We start from the raw sequence: 17,216 nt of genomic DNA, 5'->3' as shown, positions 1-17,216 counted from the left end.
CTTCCCTTTAACATAACATAGGATTTAACTTTCACTTAGTTAATTCCTTTTATCACTTGCTTAAGTAAGGAAAATAGAAATCCGGGTTTCATAAGCACGTCCTTCACCTTCCCCTCTGGATGCACTAGAGATCTATCTGCTAGTTAGAGAGTCGCGGTTGTAGGCGCAAGTTGCCCCACATTCAGCTGCTTAAAGATTGACAGAGGCATCAAGTTGATGCTTGCTCCAAGATTACACAATGCTTGCCCGATTTACAATCCTCCAATGGAGCAAGGTATAGTAAAGCTTCCAGGATCATGCATCTTTGGTGGGATTATGGATTTCGAGCTCTGCGTCAAAGCCACCATGGCAAACTTACCAGCACCTCTCTTCTTGGTCACCATATCCTTAAGAAACTTCGCATATGTGGGCATCTCCTCAATCGCTTCAGTGAACGAAATATTAATATGTAATTGTTTTAACATAGTCATGAAGCGTTGGTACTGTACCTTCTCATTCTTCTTCTTTTTGAGTCTCTACGGGAAAGGTGGCAACTATACTCCCTCCACCCGGTTCCCTTTTTTTTTTTTTGCTCTAAGGTGGACGCAATTTCTGGCTCTATCGCTTCTTTTTCTCCTTCTTCTTCTCCTGAGTCACCGCAATTTTGGATTCCCGCGCTATTGGAGTCGTCCGGCTAGGCTCTCCTCCTCCCCCACCACAGTCTTTCCACCCGCAATGTCACGACTTAACGTTGCTCTTACCTATTCCCCTTGGGTTGCTGGGAGTTCTGTTGAACTCGGCAGGGCCCCTTGCGGTCTGTTCTTGAGCTTGCTCGCAATCTGGCCCATCTGTAGTTCCAGGTTACAATGGACGTCGCCTGGTTTTGAAGCACAGTTCTCGTTCTTCTCGATTATATCTTCAAAAAACTTTCCAGGAGGAATATTGTGGCGGTTGCGAACTGTTGGCTTGACTACTCGTCTGACCGCTGTTTCGTGAAAAAATCTGGGTGGCCCTTCTTTTTGTGCCACTGATTGGAAATTTTGTTGTTGATTTTTCCACGCAAAGTTGGGATGGTTTCTCCACCCAAGGTTGTAGGTGTTAGGAGAATGGATTATTTTTCATAAAATAAATAGATTGTGGGTTTTGTGGGCATTCTTCCATTGCGTGTCCTTCACCGCAAGTTGCACACCTTGGGACAGTCTGATTAATTGCATTTACTTTCCCACTATGCAGTGTTGGGCTGTTGATTGCGATTTCCTGAATTAGGTTCATCATCGCAGTCATCTGACTCTGAAGTGATGCGATAGCACCATTGTTTGCGTTATTATCCTTTATTCTCAATCTTTGATCGTTCTCTCTCCAGTCCTCGTGATTTTTAGAGATGCGATCTAGGATGTTCTTAGCTTCATTATATATTTTGTCTAGCAGACCACCAGCGGCTGCTGCATTGGCAGCGGTTTGTGAAGCGGGATTTAATCCGTGATAAAAGATCTTCATTTGCAAGCAGTTTGGTAATCCGTTGTGTGGACAGTCCCTTACCAACCTCTTAAACCTCACCCAGGCATCGCTGAACGATTCATCCATGTCCTGTTCAAAATTGGTTATTAATTTCTTTCTTCTGGCATTCTTAGTAGGTGGGAAATATTTCTTCATAAACTTCTCTACGACTTGTTCCCATGAAGTGATCTCCCCCGGTTCAAGAGAATACGCCCATTTTCGTGCCTGATCACACAGAGAGAATGGAAACAGAGTTAGTCGAACTTCTTCGGTAGAAATATTTGGGAACACAAAAGCGTTGTAGATTTTTATGAAGTTCCGGAGGTGGGCGGTTGGGTCCTCGCCACGCCGTCCTCCGAACTGTCCAGCAGTCTGGATCATCTGCAACATCACCAGTTTCATTTTGAATTGGGATCCATCAAGGGTAGGCCTCATGATTCCTGGAGAGAAATCGTAGAGGTTTGGCGATGCATAGACCCGAATGGGCCTATTGCGATCGTTTTCCAGTAGGATTGGATTCGCCATGATATTGTTTTCGTTTGGTGCTCCGTTTTCAGGCTGCTCCGCCATATTGTCTTTATCTGGTTGTTGTTGTTGGTGGCTGTCTCTCAATCTTCGTCGAAACGTCCTCTCAATCTCCGAGTCGTAATTTGCCAGAGATTGAGAGCTGCAAAGAAATCAAAAAAATTACCGTTAGCACACTGAATCGCCGAAGTCCCCAGTAACAGCGCCAAAAACTTGATGCGTTATTTTATGTGATGAAATTATGGAAGGAAATGCGGTGATGGAAATACGTTGAGCAACAAGTTTTCTCAACAGAATCCAAGTGTAAACCCTACTGAGTTTCCTGGCAAGTCCAGAGTCGAACTCAGAGACTAAGGAAAACGGTATACGGTAATAATTTTTAAGAAGACTTTACGGTAACCAATCAATCAAAGAGTTGTTTTTGGGTTGTTGTTTGCGGTATAAAAAGTATGCGGCAGATTTGAGAAAAGACTGATTATGCGGTAGATACACTGTGTATGCGGAGGAACGGGTTGAGAGGGTCTTTAGCTAGCGTTTCTCGGGAATGCGTCAACTATGCGATCATGCTTCACTCATGCGACAGCAAATCATTTTCTAATGCATATGTAGTGCTCTTAGTTCTAGGATGCATGTGATGAATGCGGTAATGTCCATAGAGCTTATTCCTAAGTCTCTACTTTTAGCTTATGCGATGATGCAAGATGCACATGAAGACAAGGTGACCGCACACAATCAGAACCTATCTCTAGGATGCATGCGATGCGTTAATAGCAAACAGTGCTTATTCCTAAGCTCCTATCTCTTGATTATGCGTTCTAATCTGATTCTCCCGAGCCTAGATTCTAACCCGACTTTTCCAAGCCTAGATTCTGTCCTTAGACTACCCTCCCGAGTATCTCTAATGGACAAATGATGCATACATAATACAAGATAATCGCATAGAATGAAGATCCCAAGTTATGCTAGCTAAGTGCTTCTCAACCCATTCGGCAGATTTAACTACTCATGCGTAATAAACAGAGAGTGAACAGATATAAAGAAGTAAATTCCATCTCTATAGATAAGTTTAAGTACAAAATGACAATGAAAGATAAGGATAGAGAGCTTGAAAGCAATTCATTACTTCCCAAGGCTTTTACACTGTCAACTCTATTCTGTTCAAAAGATATTCCTACTTCCGCAGGAGCTGGTCCTCTCTCTGAGCTCGACGCTTCCGACACTCTTCCAAGTTCACCGGAACGATCTCTTGGCACAATCTCGCTTCTCTCGCTTCCACCTTAAATAAAAGAAAATCTAAGAACAAGGCTACTTCTAACTATGGAGAAAATTATCTAAGTGTCGAACTCGACGAACGAACCCCTTTTCTGAAGGTTGCCTTCGGTATTTATAGAGCGTCGGGGTGAAAGACTTCTTCTCTCTTATGATTGCACTGATGGGATGACATTAATTCTCTGTCTGATGCGCCAAATATTTGTCACTGAAAAGTTGAGTGTACTTGCTACAGTAGTTTGTTAGTGGCTTGTCAACTTAATTCGAACTCGACCGTCATCAGTTTTCTGTCCCATCGTGATTTATTATGCTTTTCACCCAGATGCGCCCACCAAGTTGCATCGGCTCTATACGGCAATCCTTCTTGAGTAGATGTTTGCGAGCACAAATCACCGCAAAGCCTTGCGGTAACGCTGCGCTCGATCGTTGATTTCTTGTTATCGCATTTTCCGCCTTGCGTCAATGCATATTCTACATAAAAATACAAAAGTTAACTGTTTTCATGCGATAAACGCAAGCGACCGCAATGTCATGAACTTAATGCTTTTTGGACGCAATCTTATATATTTTATCAACACAAACATGCATTGTTTAATAACTTAGTACTGTAATAACGTGCATTTCTGCCCGTTATCATGGGGCACCTAGCTATAGGAGTACTCTTGATAGACTCACATGTGTGAATTTGGAAGTGGGGGTCACTTCCTATGAAGTTCTTGACAAACTCTCTAGAGCGTTTACTAAACCAGAATACACGTTTTAGGCCTTAAAGCACAGAGTTTCGAACTACACCCTAATAATGTTATGTGTGAGATGTTGTTAGAGATAGAGTTCAAAACCATGAGTTACTTTAGTTTAGTCTGAATCATCTACACTACATAAAGACTCAAGTTGTAAGACACCTTTGCTTATGCACGGTGTTGTATAGATTGATATTTCTCGATGAAAAATGCTTTTCTTATGTTTTTAAATTTTCGAGTGGTCGATTGTTGGTGAAAATTTGAGTTTTTAAAAAGAAAGAGAAAAAAACTTGTTGAGAATCCTACATTGCTTAGGTTTGAAAGAGGGTTCTTCTTCATATACTCCTACCTCAAGTTATGGGTTTAGGCCCCAAGGGGTACCCATGTTTTAGAGGGAGTGAGGAGATAGGCTAATATGGGTATGATGGACATCCTACATGCACGCATCGCCATTGTCATTAGTCCAATCGGGCATGGCAAGGCGAGGCGAGGCAAGCGTGTTTGTGTGGGATTATTTTTTTATTAAAAATATTTTTCCTTATTTCCTTATTTTACTATTATTTTTAATGTCTTCTTTCAACTCTTCCAACATGTGTCGTGAGCCGGTCCGTCTTCCGTCCACGTCGCCCGTCCCAGTCTTCCCACCCGTGCCTTATGCGCACTCACGTTCTATGGTTGGACACAACTTTCTCCACTATAATTTTGAACTTCAGTTGGCCTTTGAGGCCTATAAAAGGCGAAAGCCTTCAACAATTTCAACACAACATATTTTCATAGTTCTCTCTCGATATCTTATGTTCCCTTCACTTACATTTTCTGTTTTTCAAGCATTGAAGGGTGTGAGTTTTCCAGTTGGGTACTGTGTAGATCTGATCGAGTCAGATTTTTATAGCCTGGTTGTTTTATCTTGGGACGACGTGGCAATTCCGTAGAACTACTAACGCACTTGGCAGAGCTGCAAAACGTCTTAAAGAGAGGGAGATCCATGACTCAGCCTGTAACAAGTTTCAGTTTTGCAAATTCCATTCTTCTGACAATTGTCGTTCGTGGTTCGTGATTATTCACTACTGTCAAATCTTGACCATCGGAGGGTTGCCAGAACCAACATCACTTGTATTAGAGAGGATAAGAAAGTTATCTCTATTTTTGAATGAATAACATCTTCCAAATAACTTTGAGAGTGGAGGTAGGTGATATCTCCAAACCACTATGCATCTTTGAGTTCATCTTCTTTCTTTGGCTTCAAATCTGATGTTGCATGCTTGTTTTCTCTTCATCATGATTCACGATATCCATCCAAGCATCATCTTGACAGAAAGAAGAACGAGTGAGAAAGAGAGCTCAGTTTTCATTTTTCTTTTATGTGTTTCTTGTGGAAATGAGGAAGTGAAAATGTGAAAAGGGTTTCCTACCACATGTTGAGAGAGAGAGGCTACGTGACTGCATATCCTCCACACACAACAACAAACCATTTCTTCTCCTCTTGGATCAGACCATATTCTTCTTGGGCCTTCTTTTTAATTTCTGTGTTTAAGAAGCCCTATAACAAGTAGCTTATCCGTACAATGGAATTGAAAGTTCTTTACTGTATGCACTTGTTGGGAAGAGGCGAATGACCTCCATGTTCTACCTAAAATACCATTGAATATGGTGGACGGCTGGAGATAGAATGTGGCATTGGAAAATAATTTTTTTCATATTTACGAAGCACCCTTAATCTTGGAGAAAGAAAATACATCAATTTGTTAAAATTTTATTCCTTTTGTTTAATTGGAGAGAGAAATGCATTTATTTGTTGAGATTTTATTCTTTTGCTTAATCGGAGAAAGAAAAATGCATTTAATAAAATTTTATTTTCTATTTATATTGGTTCACGTATTGGCTTATCCATGGATTCGTGGTTATTTTAAGTATACTTTTAAACATTTTGTTAGGTATTTGAAAATATCATAATAAATATATATAATATACTACAGTATATAAATTAGAGTTAGATTCAATATTTGACATAAATCACAGTATAAACTAATATATGAAATATATCACGGTATATAAATCACATACTGACTAATGTTCAACATAAATTACAGTATATATCATAAATTTCCTTTACATCACATTATATATATCATATATATCATTTAAATAATATGAAATCTCAACAAATCAAAATTTTTATATATCATAATAACATGAAATCTAAAAAAAAACTCTCATTTTCTATCAAAGCTACAAAAAAAAAAAAAAAAAACAAAACAAAACAAAGGAATATAGAAAAGGTACATATATCATAATATATATAGAATACATATACCACAAAAAATATATATATATCCCTATATATATTAGGGTTTTGAAAGAGAAACTTAAAAATATGGAAAGTTGTGAATATTTGAAAAATATTATGATTTAATATATTTTGTCTAAAAAAGTGCACCTCATTTAAAACTTCTTTCTCTTTCATATTTTAAAAAAAATGTATAATTAATTTATTGTTGGGACTAAATGGTAATTTGATCCTAATTTTATCGTAATTTTCGAAGGAAAATAGACATTATTGTAAATAAGGAAAAACTTGAACACTAATGAAATATTGATCCCTTAGGATTTCATGTGTAAAAAATCTTTTTAACTAATGTATTTGTGCAATGTAACAAATGTTATAAATTTAACTTATGCTGCCAATTTCAATTAAAATTGATACTTAAATAAATTGGTAAAATTGACCAAATATAATTAAAACAAGAAATCACAATCTTATAATTCATGGAAACAAATACTTACAAATTACATTTTTCAAAATTGTATAAATTGTAGAAGAAAAAAATAGCTAAACCCTAAACTAGAATTTAGAACTTCAGGTTTAACAAATTTTGCACCTCACACAGACTTATTTTACACATCAAACACACATTTATTAACTTAATATTTTACAACTTTACATTCCAAACTCAGACTTCTTAATTCCATACGTAAAAAGTGATTATAAAAAAATTATTAATTACCTACTTTATTTGGTAAATTGAATTACTTTTTAATTTTAACTAATGTGTAAAATCTGATAGATACTAGCTTTTAGATTTAGCTTCTCTAAAAATTTACTAACTTCTTAACAATTCAAATAAATATATTATAATCGTATCCTTTCATATTAATATATTTTGTCATACATATTTTCAAATTTTAGTTGATTCATTTTTATAAGAATTATTTTTTAAAACTTTTATAAAATAATTTAGAATAAATAAAATTAGTTGAAATTTAAATCATATACAATTTAAAATAAATTATAAATTAATTATTTAAACAAAAATAATTAAAATAATAAGCCTAGTTTGGTTCATATAACTAAATTACACTAATTTAGTATTAATTTACCAAACACGGTAAGTTTTTCTAATATAAAAAAAAAAATTACCAAAGACTAACTGATTCTTTTAAAATTACAACTCCCAACAATTATTTTAAAAAAACAACAATAATCCCAAATAAAGCCTAACTCTCTAGACTTCACAACGGTAAATTTCTAAACTCCACTTCTTACCCTCAAACAACTCCTAATAGGTACCTCAATTGGTTTTATTTTGTATCTAAGAAAGGTCATTAAATTCTGAAAATATCTAATAAATTCCTAAACTTCAACTTCAGTCTAATAATCTCTAATATATCTACAAATCCTAACAAAATCAACCAACATATTAGATAAAAAAAAAAAAAAAAAATCTTAAGTTTTAATTTAGATGCCATTTGATAACCATTTTATTTTTTATTTTTTATTTTTTAAAATTAAAGGAAAATAATTTTAAATGATAAAACTACTAAAAGTATTTATAAATAATAGCAAAATATAAGTCTATCTACAATAGATCGTGATAGATTATAGGTTTATTGCAGATACAATAAAAAATTTTATATTTATAAATATTTTGGTTCATTTTCATATATTTGAAAACCATCCAAAATTAAATACATTTTCTTACTTTTTTTTTACAATGGTTTACATTTGTTTAAGTACAAGAATGGAATTCTTAATGAAATCCCAAAAATAAAAACAGATTTATAAAAACTACTTTTTAAATTTTTAAATTTTGGCTTGATTTTTAAAACATGGTTAAAAAGTAGACAACAAAGAAAGAACTCTAGAGATGGTAGAAGTGTTTATAGACTTTATTTTAAAAAGTTGAAAACAAAAAACCAAATAATTATCGAATAAATGTGTCAATAATTTTAGACACAACATTTAAAGAAAAAAAAAATAAAAAAGATTGAAAGGCTTATGGAGAGAGTGGCAAATTGGCATCAAAGAAATTGATATTTAGTATGAAATTCAGTGTATCGATCCCCAGTGCCTTGGGAGTGGTTCCTCCATTCAGGAATTAGTAATAAATTTTAAAGACATCAGAGATTGGGAAATGCACTCTTTAAATCAATATTCTATGGAAAATTTTCTCTATATTCTATTATTTCTCTCCCCAACTCCACCTTTGTAATATAGTGTGACTTTGAAAACAAACACTCCTTTTTCTTCACCAAAGCAATTGGAAATTTGTGAATGGGATACCCTTTCTCTTTCACCTTTAGCATCTTTAAACTTCTTTACCACTTTGTCTCTTTGACCATTACACTAACTTATCAATCATCATTCCTAGTTTTGCATCATAAAAGACTTACTTCATCTTCTTAACATTCAATATTCTAGTCTAAATCATATCTCCTAAAGTATGCAACCATCTTCTCATTTCATCACTCTTTGTTTCCAACCTCTTTCCAATTGAATCCCTCCATAAAAACACGTTTCAAAATTGAATAGTGGGATCGTCGCATGACAGCTAAAATTTATTCGATATCTATCAAAAATAACACATTTTTTGGAGAATTATTTCAACGTCTCATCTTGGTGCATCTTGGCCAGGATGTATGTGAGACCATAAGAAAAATTTTACTTCTTTTAGTGACATATTCAAAATCATCGATTCTTTTGATTTTCTTGATAGAATCATGGCTAGGAGGAAGAACCAACGACCTCCCTAAATATCATGTACATAATCTTTTTCAGATTCCCTATTTCAATAGTCATTCAAATCTAACCCAATGAAAGAAATAAAAAACATAATTGAATGGATACTAAAATAGGATTTTGGGAAAGATTACATAGGCGTTAGGAATATCACGCAAGAAGCAATCGTCTTGACCGATATTCCAAGAAAGCTCAAAAAACTCATCGGTTTGAATGTCATTTAAACAAGTTAAATTTTTATTTCGATCACGATATCAATTTCATGAGCTATTAAAACAATTGGCCAGAAAAGGTACTATTTGTGAAATGCTAACTTTGATTGTTATTTCGGACAAATTTTCCTATTTTATTGGTGTTAAAACAACATTATAAACTATTTCTTATACAGAGAAATGATGTCTAATCTCTGGACCAAATGATATATTTAGACAATATTTAAGTGCTAAGTATACAAACCTGAGATGGAAACTTGATATGAACATTAACGATACAGCGCATGAGACAAGCAATGAAATCTAGAGAGAAGGGAAAGAATGGTTCTAATTGATCTCTTCTACGGATAGAACTTCAAAAAGGGAATTCAAGAACTAGAATACATACCATTCTTGAAGCTTAAATATCTTGAATTCTTGTTGTCGTCGAGCTTGGTCGGTAAGCTCTTACTTGAAGCCAAAACTATTGTAAGTTAGGTAGACTTGGTGAATCAGTATCTTCAAACTCAAACTTGTCAAAGTGGAAGCATCCAGCCAATTGTGTTTGTAGATACAGAGTGCTGGTTTCTCCCCCACTGCTTTTCGTTTCCTCGTAGTTAAGAGAGATTAATGTGATAAATCGCAAAAAGGTTATTAGCATCCAAGGCTCGTCATGATGCGTGAAAGGTGTTCGATAACGACTTCTGGATCGGCATGTGATCCCGAGAGATTGATGGCATGGTATTCCAAGCCTTTCCATTGAGCTATCAATGCAAAATGAGGCCTTCTAAATAGACTGCTGATGATTTCCAAGATCAAGGTTTTTGGTAAGGCAGATATTATGTGAGTAAGGCCTGCACCATGAGCCCCGATAATGACGGAGGCGTCTTGGATGGCTCGGAGTTGTTCCTTCATCGGCATGTGCGCAAACAACCCATTCACTAAGTTCACTTTACACTCTCTGTGATTAGATGCCCAGTTCTGCAAAGCATCAAAGACTTCTTGTTCATTGGTAAGTCTGGATTCAACCCTACCGCCATGTCGAGGATGCGCTAAATAATCCTCACGACGCACAAAGAGAATGTTGTGAATTGAAGTTGGCCTTTCGACTTGTCTGTCAACTGGGAAACCAAAAGCTGCTCTAACCATTTCTCCAAACTCCGATAATCTAGCAGTTTTCTGGTCATCAGGTTTTAGCCAAAGATCATGAGATGACCCTCCATGACAATTGATACCCTCAGTCAGACCCTTGAATAGCACAGTTTCGTATCCAAGAGGCGAGAAGATCGCGTGGCGAAAACAAACCGGTCCGCTGAAATTTTTTGCATATCTTAGACTTGAAAACAATGCCTTCCATGTCTCTTCCAAAGTTGTCTTAAATATTGAAGAAGAAACAACAAAAGATGACATTATTTTAGTAATCTTTCTTTCTCAGCTCATACACAAGAAGAAAAAATAGGAAATAGCCAATTTAAACATATTCTTCCAAGAGAAACAGATAGATCTCAAGAGTTGATATCAATAGATATAGCCAATTACATATCTCCGGCTCTTCTAACTCCATCTAAACCATCTCTCTTAGTTTTCTACTTTGTAATAACTTGAGAATCTCACTTCTTTCCAAACATATTCTCTTCAATAATCCGAACATAAACAGCAGCCTCCATTCTAAAAGAAAGGAAAGAATGCAAAGTGATCCCGAGACGTACCTTACAATGCCCGTCGACGAAAATCAGATGAGGTCGATTAGGCAACCCGACGACTCTCGAAGCCACATAAGCACTATACCAATCTGTAATAGTGTGAAAAAGATTTGCATACTCAAACCTCGTCACCAGAAGCACAGGCTCCTCGATCCACTGTAAATGGAGCCTTTGATTCAGAAACCATTTAGAACAATTTTAATGAAGAAAAAGACAATAATGTTCACTCAAACTCAAGATAAAGAAGACCAGGTCCAAATGAAATTAGATTACTTAAAAACTGATTATTCAAAACATATTATATATTATTAATGTCAGTCCAGATTAGAGAACAAAAAAGACAGAGTCAAGCCAAAATGTTTGTTACAGTTACTAAATTTGCACTCTGTTACTAAGAAATCTCTATTTAGATTCATTATCCATGTGCTGAGAAAATACTAATTAATTCCACCTTCCCAAAATGTTGATTCTGGGCCCAGTTATATATACAAAAAAAAAAACCCAAATCACAAAAACCCATAAAATTTAATATTCTTGAACCAAACATAGAAGTTCAATAGCTAATACTCTAATCGGAAAATTGGGCTTCCATCAGTTTTTAAATTAAAAATTTGCAGAGATGGAAGAACAGAAGTTCCAAAATCCAACACAACAAATATATGTTGATTCTGAAGTCAGTAAATGAAATCTGAAATCACAAAAACCTATAAAACTTCATATTCTTTAGTTTAAATATGGATAATCAAAAACTAATACTCTAATCTGAAAATGGGGCCTTCAAAAAACAGCAAAAATGGAAGAACAAATGCTCCAAAACCCAACACAACAAACAAAAGTTGATTCTGAGGTCAGTAACAAAATTCCATGAAATTTTATATTCAAATGCAGAAATGGAAGAACAAAAAGCTCCAAAAACCCATAAAAACTTGTATTCTACCTCTTTGCATTCAAAATCACTCCCAGAAACAACTCGAAACGATCCAAACAATGCGCGCATAGTGTGCCTCTGAACTTCCCCTTCCGGCACGAACCGATCAAGAAACTTCTCATCGGCAAGAACCCTCTCCTCGCCGCCATCAAGCTCAAAAGCACCGCTACGAAATTCCGGCAACTCCATCTCTTCCTTTCTTCCGATCACCTCTTCAATCCGCTCGCCTCCTCGGGACATGTAAATCCTCTCCGGCCACATTCGCACTCTCCCCCCCTCACATATGGAGCTCTGGAGAGTTTCACTATACCAGCACCGGAACCATCCGGCGAGTTTTCCGGCGGGTTTAGGCTTGAAAAGATCTACACGGTGGGTGAAGCCATTGCCGAAATAGGCCTCACAGGAACGGGGAGGGACAGGGGAGTGAGACCAAGGGAGATAAGAAGGCAAGATGGGCCAGGGCTTGGAAGAATGTGGGTTTTCCAGGAAGGGGAAGCGTTTTTCGGAAGTGGGATTCCGATGAGGGGAAGTGGGAGGGGAGGTTTTGGAGTGAGAAGTGAAGTAAATGCAGAGAGTTAGAGTGTTGAAAGCGAAGAGAAGGAAGAAGATCTTGAGTAACAGAGCTTGGGTTTTGGCGTTCATGGCGGAAAATTGTTGTTGAAGAGAAAGAAAGAGAGAATGATTGGTGTTAGCTACCAAAAGGTTGTGAAATTCAGACCACCCATGGCTTGGATTTTACTCAATCTCTGTGTCTCTGTGTCATCTTTTTTCATGGATTCTCATAGAAATGGAATTGTTTATCACTTTTTTGAAAAGAGAAAAGAGAGGAAGAAGAAGATTGGAAGAGAAACTCTTTTCCCTTTCCAAGCTTCTCTCTCTTAGAAGATGAAGAAGAAAATCAGAAGAAGAAAGAGAAGGAGAAATCTTTGGTTTTGGAATTATTAGATGATATTTTTTTTTAAAGAAAAGAAAAGAAAAGGATTATTATCTATATATTTTTATGAGTTACAAAATTTATAAAATTTATTTAGGTTAATAATTAGGTTGTTTTTACTTCTAAAATATATATTTTTTTTAATATTTTTACAAATATTTAATATCAATATCAAATCTCTCAATTTGTCGGATGAGGATTTTCTTGGTTATTTCTTTCTTTTTATATGCAAAAAAAAAAAGGGAATGTTGTTACTTGATCTCGTATGAATTACAATTTTTAGTTCTTATATTATACATAAAGTGAAAAAGTTAAATTTTTTTTAGCGAAAGATTGAATTTTAGATTTTGGATTAATTTTTTTATTTGATTTTTGAAATTTGAAAGTCTCGGTTATGAACTTTCAAAATCGACATTGTAACTTTCAAAATTTAAGAAATAGTTCTAAATAAATGGTTGAAATTTTAGTTATTATTAGTAAGTAAAGTTAATATTTCTAACAAATAAGAATATAAAATTTAATTTAGTAAAATGGATTCAAATCCATTCAAATATGTTACTTGGTTAAAAAGAAAAAAAAAATCTAAACTTATTAAGAATAAATAAATTGACTTGCATTAAATTCTATCCTCATCTCTATAATTGCTGTAATAAAAAAACAAAAAAAAAATTAGTCAAAATTCTAAGTTTAAATGATAATAACAACTATTTATTGAACTAAAATTACCATTCATATTTTCAAGTCATTAAAAGATTTTTTTTTTTTTAATCAATTTTATATGATAGATAGATCAAAATGTATGACGTCAAAATCAATAGTATATATTTAATGTTAATTGGGTTAGGCTTATTTTGGCCCTGAAAAGAAATATGGATAAAATACATCATTATCTTTTAAAATCACTCTTAAGAAATAAAAGGCCTTCACCCTTCTCCATTAAAGAAAATGAGAAGACTTTTCTACAAAGAGAAGTTGATTTTTTGTTTTTATTGCCTCCAAGTTTGAATTAAAGCTACACTTTAAAAAATAAAAAATAAAAATAAAAAATAAAAAATAAAAAAATAAACATAATTTGAAGACAATTTCATCTTCTTTTTTGTTTTCTTCTTAATATGCAATATTAAGGTAGATTGACAACCATTTGAGTATTTTCTCCGATAATTTGTATAAACTGGAGTTTCGAATAGATCAATGTTATGCATAATACCACTGTCTTGAAAGCAAATTGTGGTACGATCACGGTGCTAAATCGTTTCTTGTCAATTGCTCTCCAAAGTTAACACAATTCTTTTCAGACATTCAATCGTCAAAGAAGGATTAGAATCAAAAGGAAATTTTGCTCAAACTCGAAGTGAAAAATATCAGTCCCTCCTTTTACAAAAAAAAAAAAAAAAAAATGTTTTCCCATCTGCAAATGATAATCATAATAAAACAAATATTTCATATCTAATTAAATATTAAAAACGTTTAATCAAATATAAAAACGGTTATTTATATCTAAATTAAATATGGAAAACGTTTCAAGACTAAATTAAATAAAGAAATACATTTTCCAGATTTTGGGATTAAACGCTTGTAAATTTTTCAATGTGTGATAAAAGAAAAAATCTAATTTTATGACAAATAATTCCAACAATTGACTAGTCATTCCCAAGATTGTCCCATAAATGACTGATAATTAAAAGATAATAAATAATTTATTAGAGCAAATAAAGGAGAATAAACTGAAATATCAATATCTTTCGATTTGAATTGATGCATAGTGAAGTCGGACAATACCTTTATTAAAGAGAGTGAGTTACCTCTTGAACTTTAAAAAACTACTGTCAAGATCCTCATAACACATTTTACTCCTTATTTTTTTATTCCAGTGCTATTTAAGGTCATGCACATTGTTCGCACGTGATTTCAAGAGAAATTTATTTCGTGGAACTTGTACTTTGTATTTGTATTAATTTTGTGGAAAGCAAGTACAATCTCTAATACATAGTATTTTGATGCTTTCAAGATAAACTATAATCTTTAAGTTGGTTGATTTTCTTGAACTATTGGCCTTTGGGCTTATTGATCGGATGATCGGCCTTTGGGCTTGTTGATCTTGTTCGTACGAGGTTTCTGGAGAAACTTGTTTTGTGGAGTTGAACTTGAGTTGGTATTGATGTTAAGGTTGATTTGATGCGATGTGATTCGATCTCTAGTACTTGATCCTCTGATTCTCTCTCAATTGGGTGGATGTACTTCTTGAAGAACAAAAAAACACCAAACGTTCTTGAAGTAGAAGTCTTGGAAGAGTGTTTGTGTCTTCAAAGGTTTTTTGTCTTCTAAAAGTGCAGCTTTAGGAGTCTTCTGCTGGTTGATAAATTCTCTCTGGGCTCTCTGAATGTAGAATTACTCGTGAATTCAGTCTTTAGAATGCTTGTATCTCCAAAGGACTTCAGTCTTCAGAATGCTTGCATCTTCGAAGGACTTCAGTCTTCAGAATGCTTGTATCTTCAAAGAAATTTAGTCTTTAGAATGCTTGTATCATCGAAGGACTTCAGTCTTCAGAATACTTGTATCTTTGAAGGAATTTAGTCTTCAGAATGCTTGCATCTTCGAAGGACTTCAGCCTTCAGAATGCTTACATCTTCCAAGGATTTCAGTTTTCAGAATGCTTGTATCTTCAGTCTTCAGACGTGGTCAACTTCAGGAGTCAAGAAGTCTTATGATTGTAAAGAATTCTCTATAAACTCTCTGTACTTTAAACCCAAATAATAATATCAAATTTGGCCAAATTAATCTCATTTGATTCAACTGCGTGCGTCATCGAAATTTGTCTTCAATTCAATTCGGACATATGTCATTTAGAATTTCGTCATTAATTTAGTAAACGACATGGTAACTTGTGATTGGTCCAAAATTCCTCATTCAACAAAGGTCCCTTTCGAGGTTTATGCACATATATGGGTGGATGAATCTCGAAAAATATAGTTGGAATCAAAATTCAAATATATTTATTCTTGAATTTGACCTTAATTGATGTGTTAGTCAAACTATGAATTTAGTACATAAGTTTAACTTGAATTTGGAATAAGTTTTGGAATATGGCCAAATTTACAAAAAAATTTAAGTTTTGTCCCAATTTAATTTGATTTTAGGGATAAAACTCAGAAATTTTGAATTTAAATAAAAATTCGAGTTTCATCCCAATTTAATTTAATTTGGAGATGAAAACTTACAAATTTGGTTTTAAGAAAGAAAATTGGAATATGGCCAAATTTTAATTTGGGATGAATTTTTTATCTGATAAAAGTATAAATTTGGAATAAAATTTGGAATATGACCAAATTTTAATTTGAAATAATTTGAGACCTTAATTTAATTTGATTCGAAGATAAATTTGAATGGGAGATAAAATTTGAAATATGACCAAATTTTGGTTTGGGATAAATTTGAGATTTTCTATTCAATTTGATTTGCTTTGATTTAATGAGAGGATAAATTTGAAAGATTCGACTTTGTGATAAAACGTATTTGAATTTGGGATTAAATGTGAAGCCCCAATTTGAAGGGTTCTATTCAAGATTTAACTTGACTTTAATGAATAAACGAATCTTCATGAGATTTAATTTGTGAGGAATATTTGATTAAGCCCAAATTTGACCATGGCAATAATAATCTGTTGGAGTTACAAGGTTCAAATTTTAGATCAAACGAAATCTATAAATCAAATTTAAATCCAAATCAAATTGGGATATCTTTTCCATTTGAATTTAAATTGTTCCTCTATAAATTTGGCTCAGCAACATGAATAACATACAACTTCAATTTTTCTTCTTCTTTTTCTATTTCTTTTTTTTATTTTCTGGTGGGAAGAGGAAGATGGCGATAGAGCAGTACGACTGAGCTATGGCTGTCGGCGCAACCAGAAGCTGGAACGAGGATGAAGGTCGGGCTCGATCTGACGCCGAGCGATGCTGAGTCCTCACGCAAACGGATAGGCGGCTGGGGCGCGGCTCGAACGGACAGACCAAACAGACACAAATGCGCAATGACCGAAGGGGGGCGGAGCGTGATGGTTGGTGGCTAACGCGCAACATCTGAGGTCCCTTGACCGGGCGGGTGGATGCTACTAGGAGACGCGGGTGCGATGGGGCGCCTGGAAGAGAGGCGTCGATTCAACACTGACAGCAAGGAACAACGGAATTTCCCCTATGTGTGGATGCCGACGAACGACCGTGAAGTGACGAGGAGTGGCGGCCGACGGACAGAGCTCTTCGATCGACGATGTTGGTAGTGGCTGGACGACCGGACAATCAACTAAAGGGAGGAATCTCCGACGGCTGTGGTTAGCACGAGGAAGAAGAAGACTGTGAAAAAGGGATTTTTTTAAATTATTTTTAAGAATTTTTCCCTTTTTTTCCTTTTTTTCTTCTTTTTTCACTATTTTTTTC

The 17,216-nt window shown here is 34.7% G+C and overlaps 1 protein-coding gene across 1 annotated transcript; it reads right to left on the bottom strand.

Annotated features, from left to right (window-relative positions):
• Positions 1-9,382: 9,382 nt before the first annotated feature.
• On the bottom strand, positions 9,383-12,775 carry LOC120086722 (beta-1,2-xylosyltransferase). The gene is made up of 3 exons (XM_039043501.1): positions 11,859-12,775; positions 10,928-11,077; positions 9,383-10,592 (listed from the first exon to the last, which is right to left on the bottom strand). The coding sequence occupies exons 1-3, from the start codon at positions 12,489-12,491 to the stop codon at positions 9,873-9,875; spliced, it is 1,503 nt and encodes a 500-aa protein (XP_038899429.1). The 5' UTR covers positions 12,492-12,775; the 3' UTR covers positions 9,383-9,872.
• Positions 12,776-17,216: the final 4,441 nt, after the last annotated feature.

Source organism: Benincasa hispida, chromosome 9 (assembly GCF_009727055.1).
Source record: "Benincasa hispida cultivar B227 chromosome 9, ASM972705v1, whole genome shotgun sequence".
NCBI classification, from domain to species: domain Eukaryota; kingdom Viridiplantae; phylum Streptophyta; class Magnoliopsida; order Cucurbitales; family Cucurbitaceae; genus Benincasa; species Benincasa hispida.
This window is presented reverse-complemented; position numbering and strand designations above follow the sequence as displayed.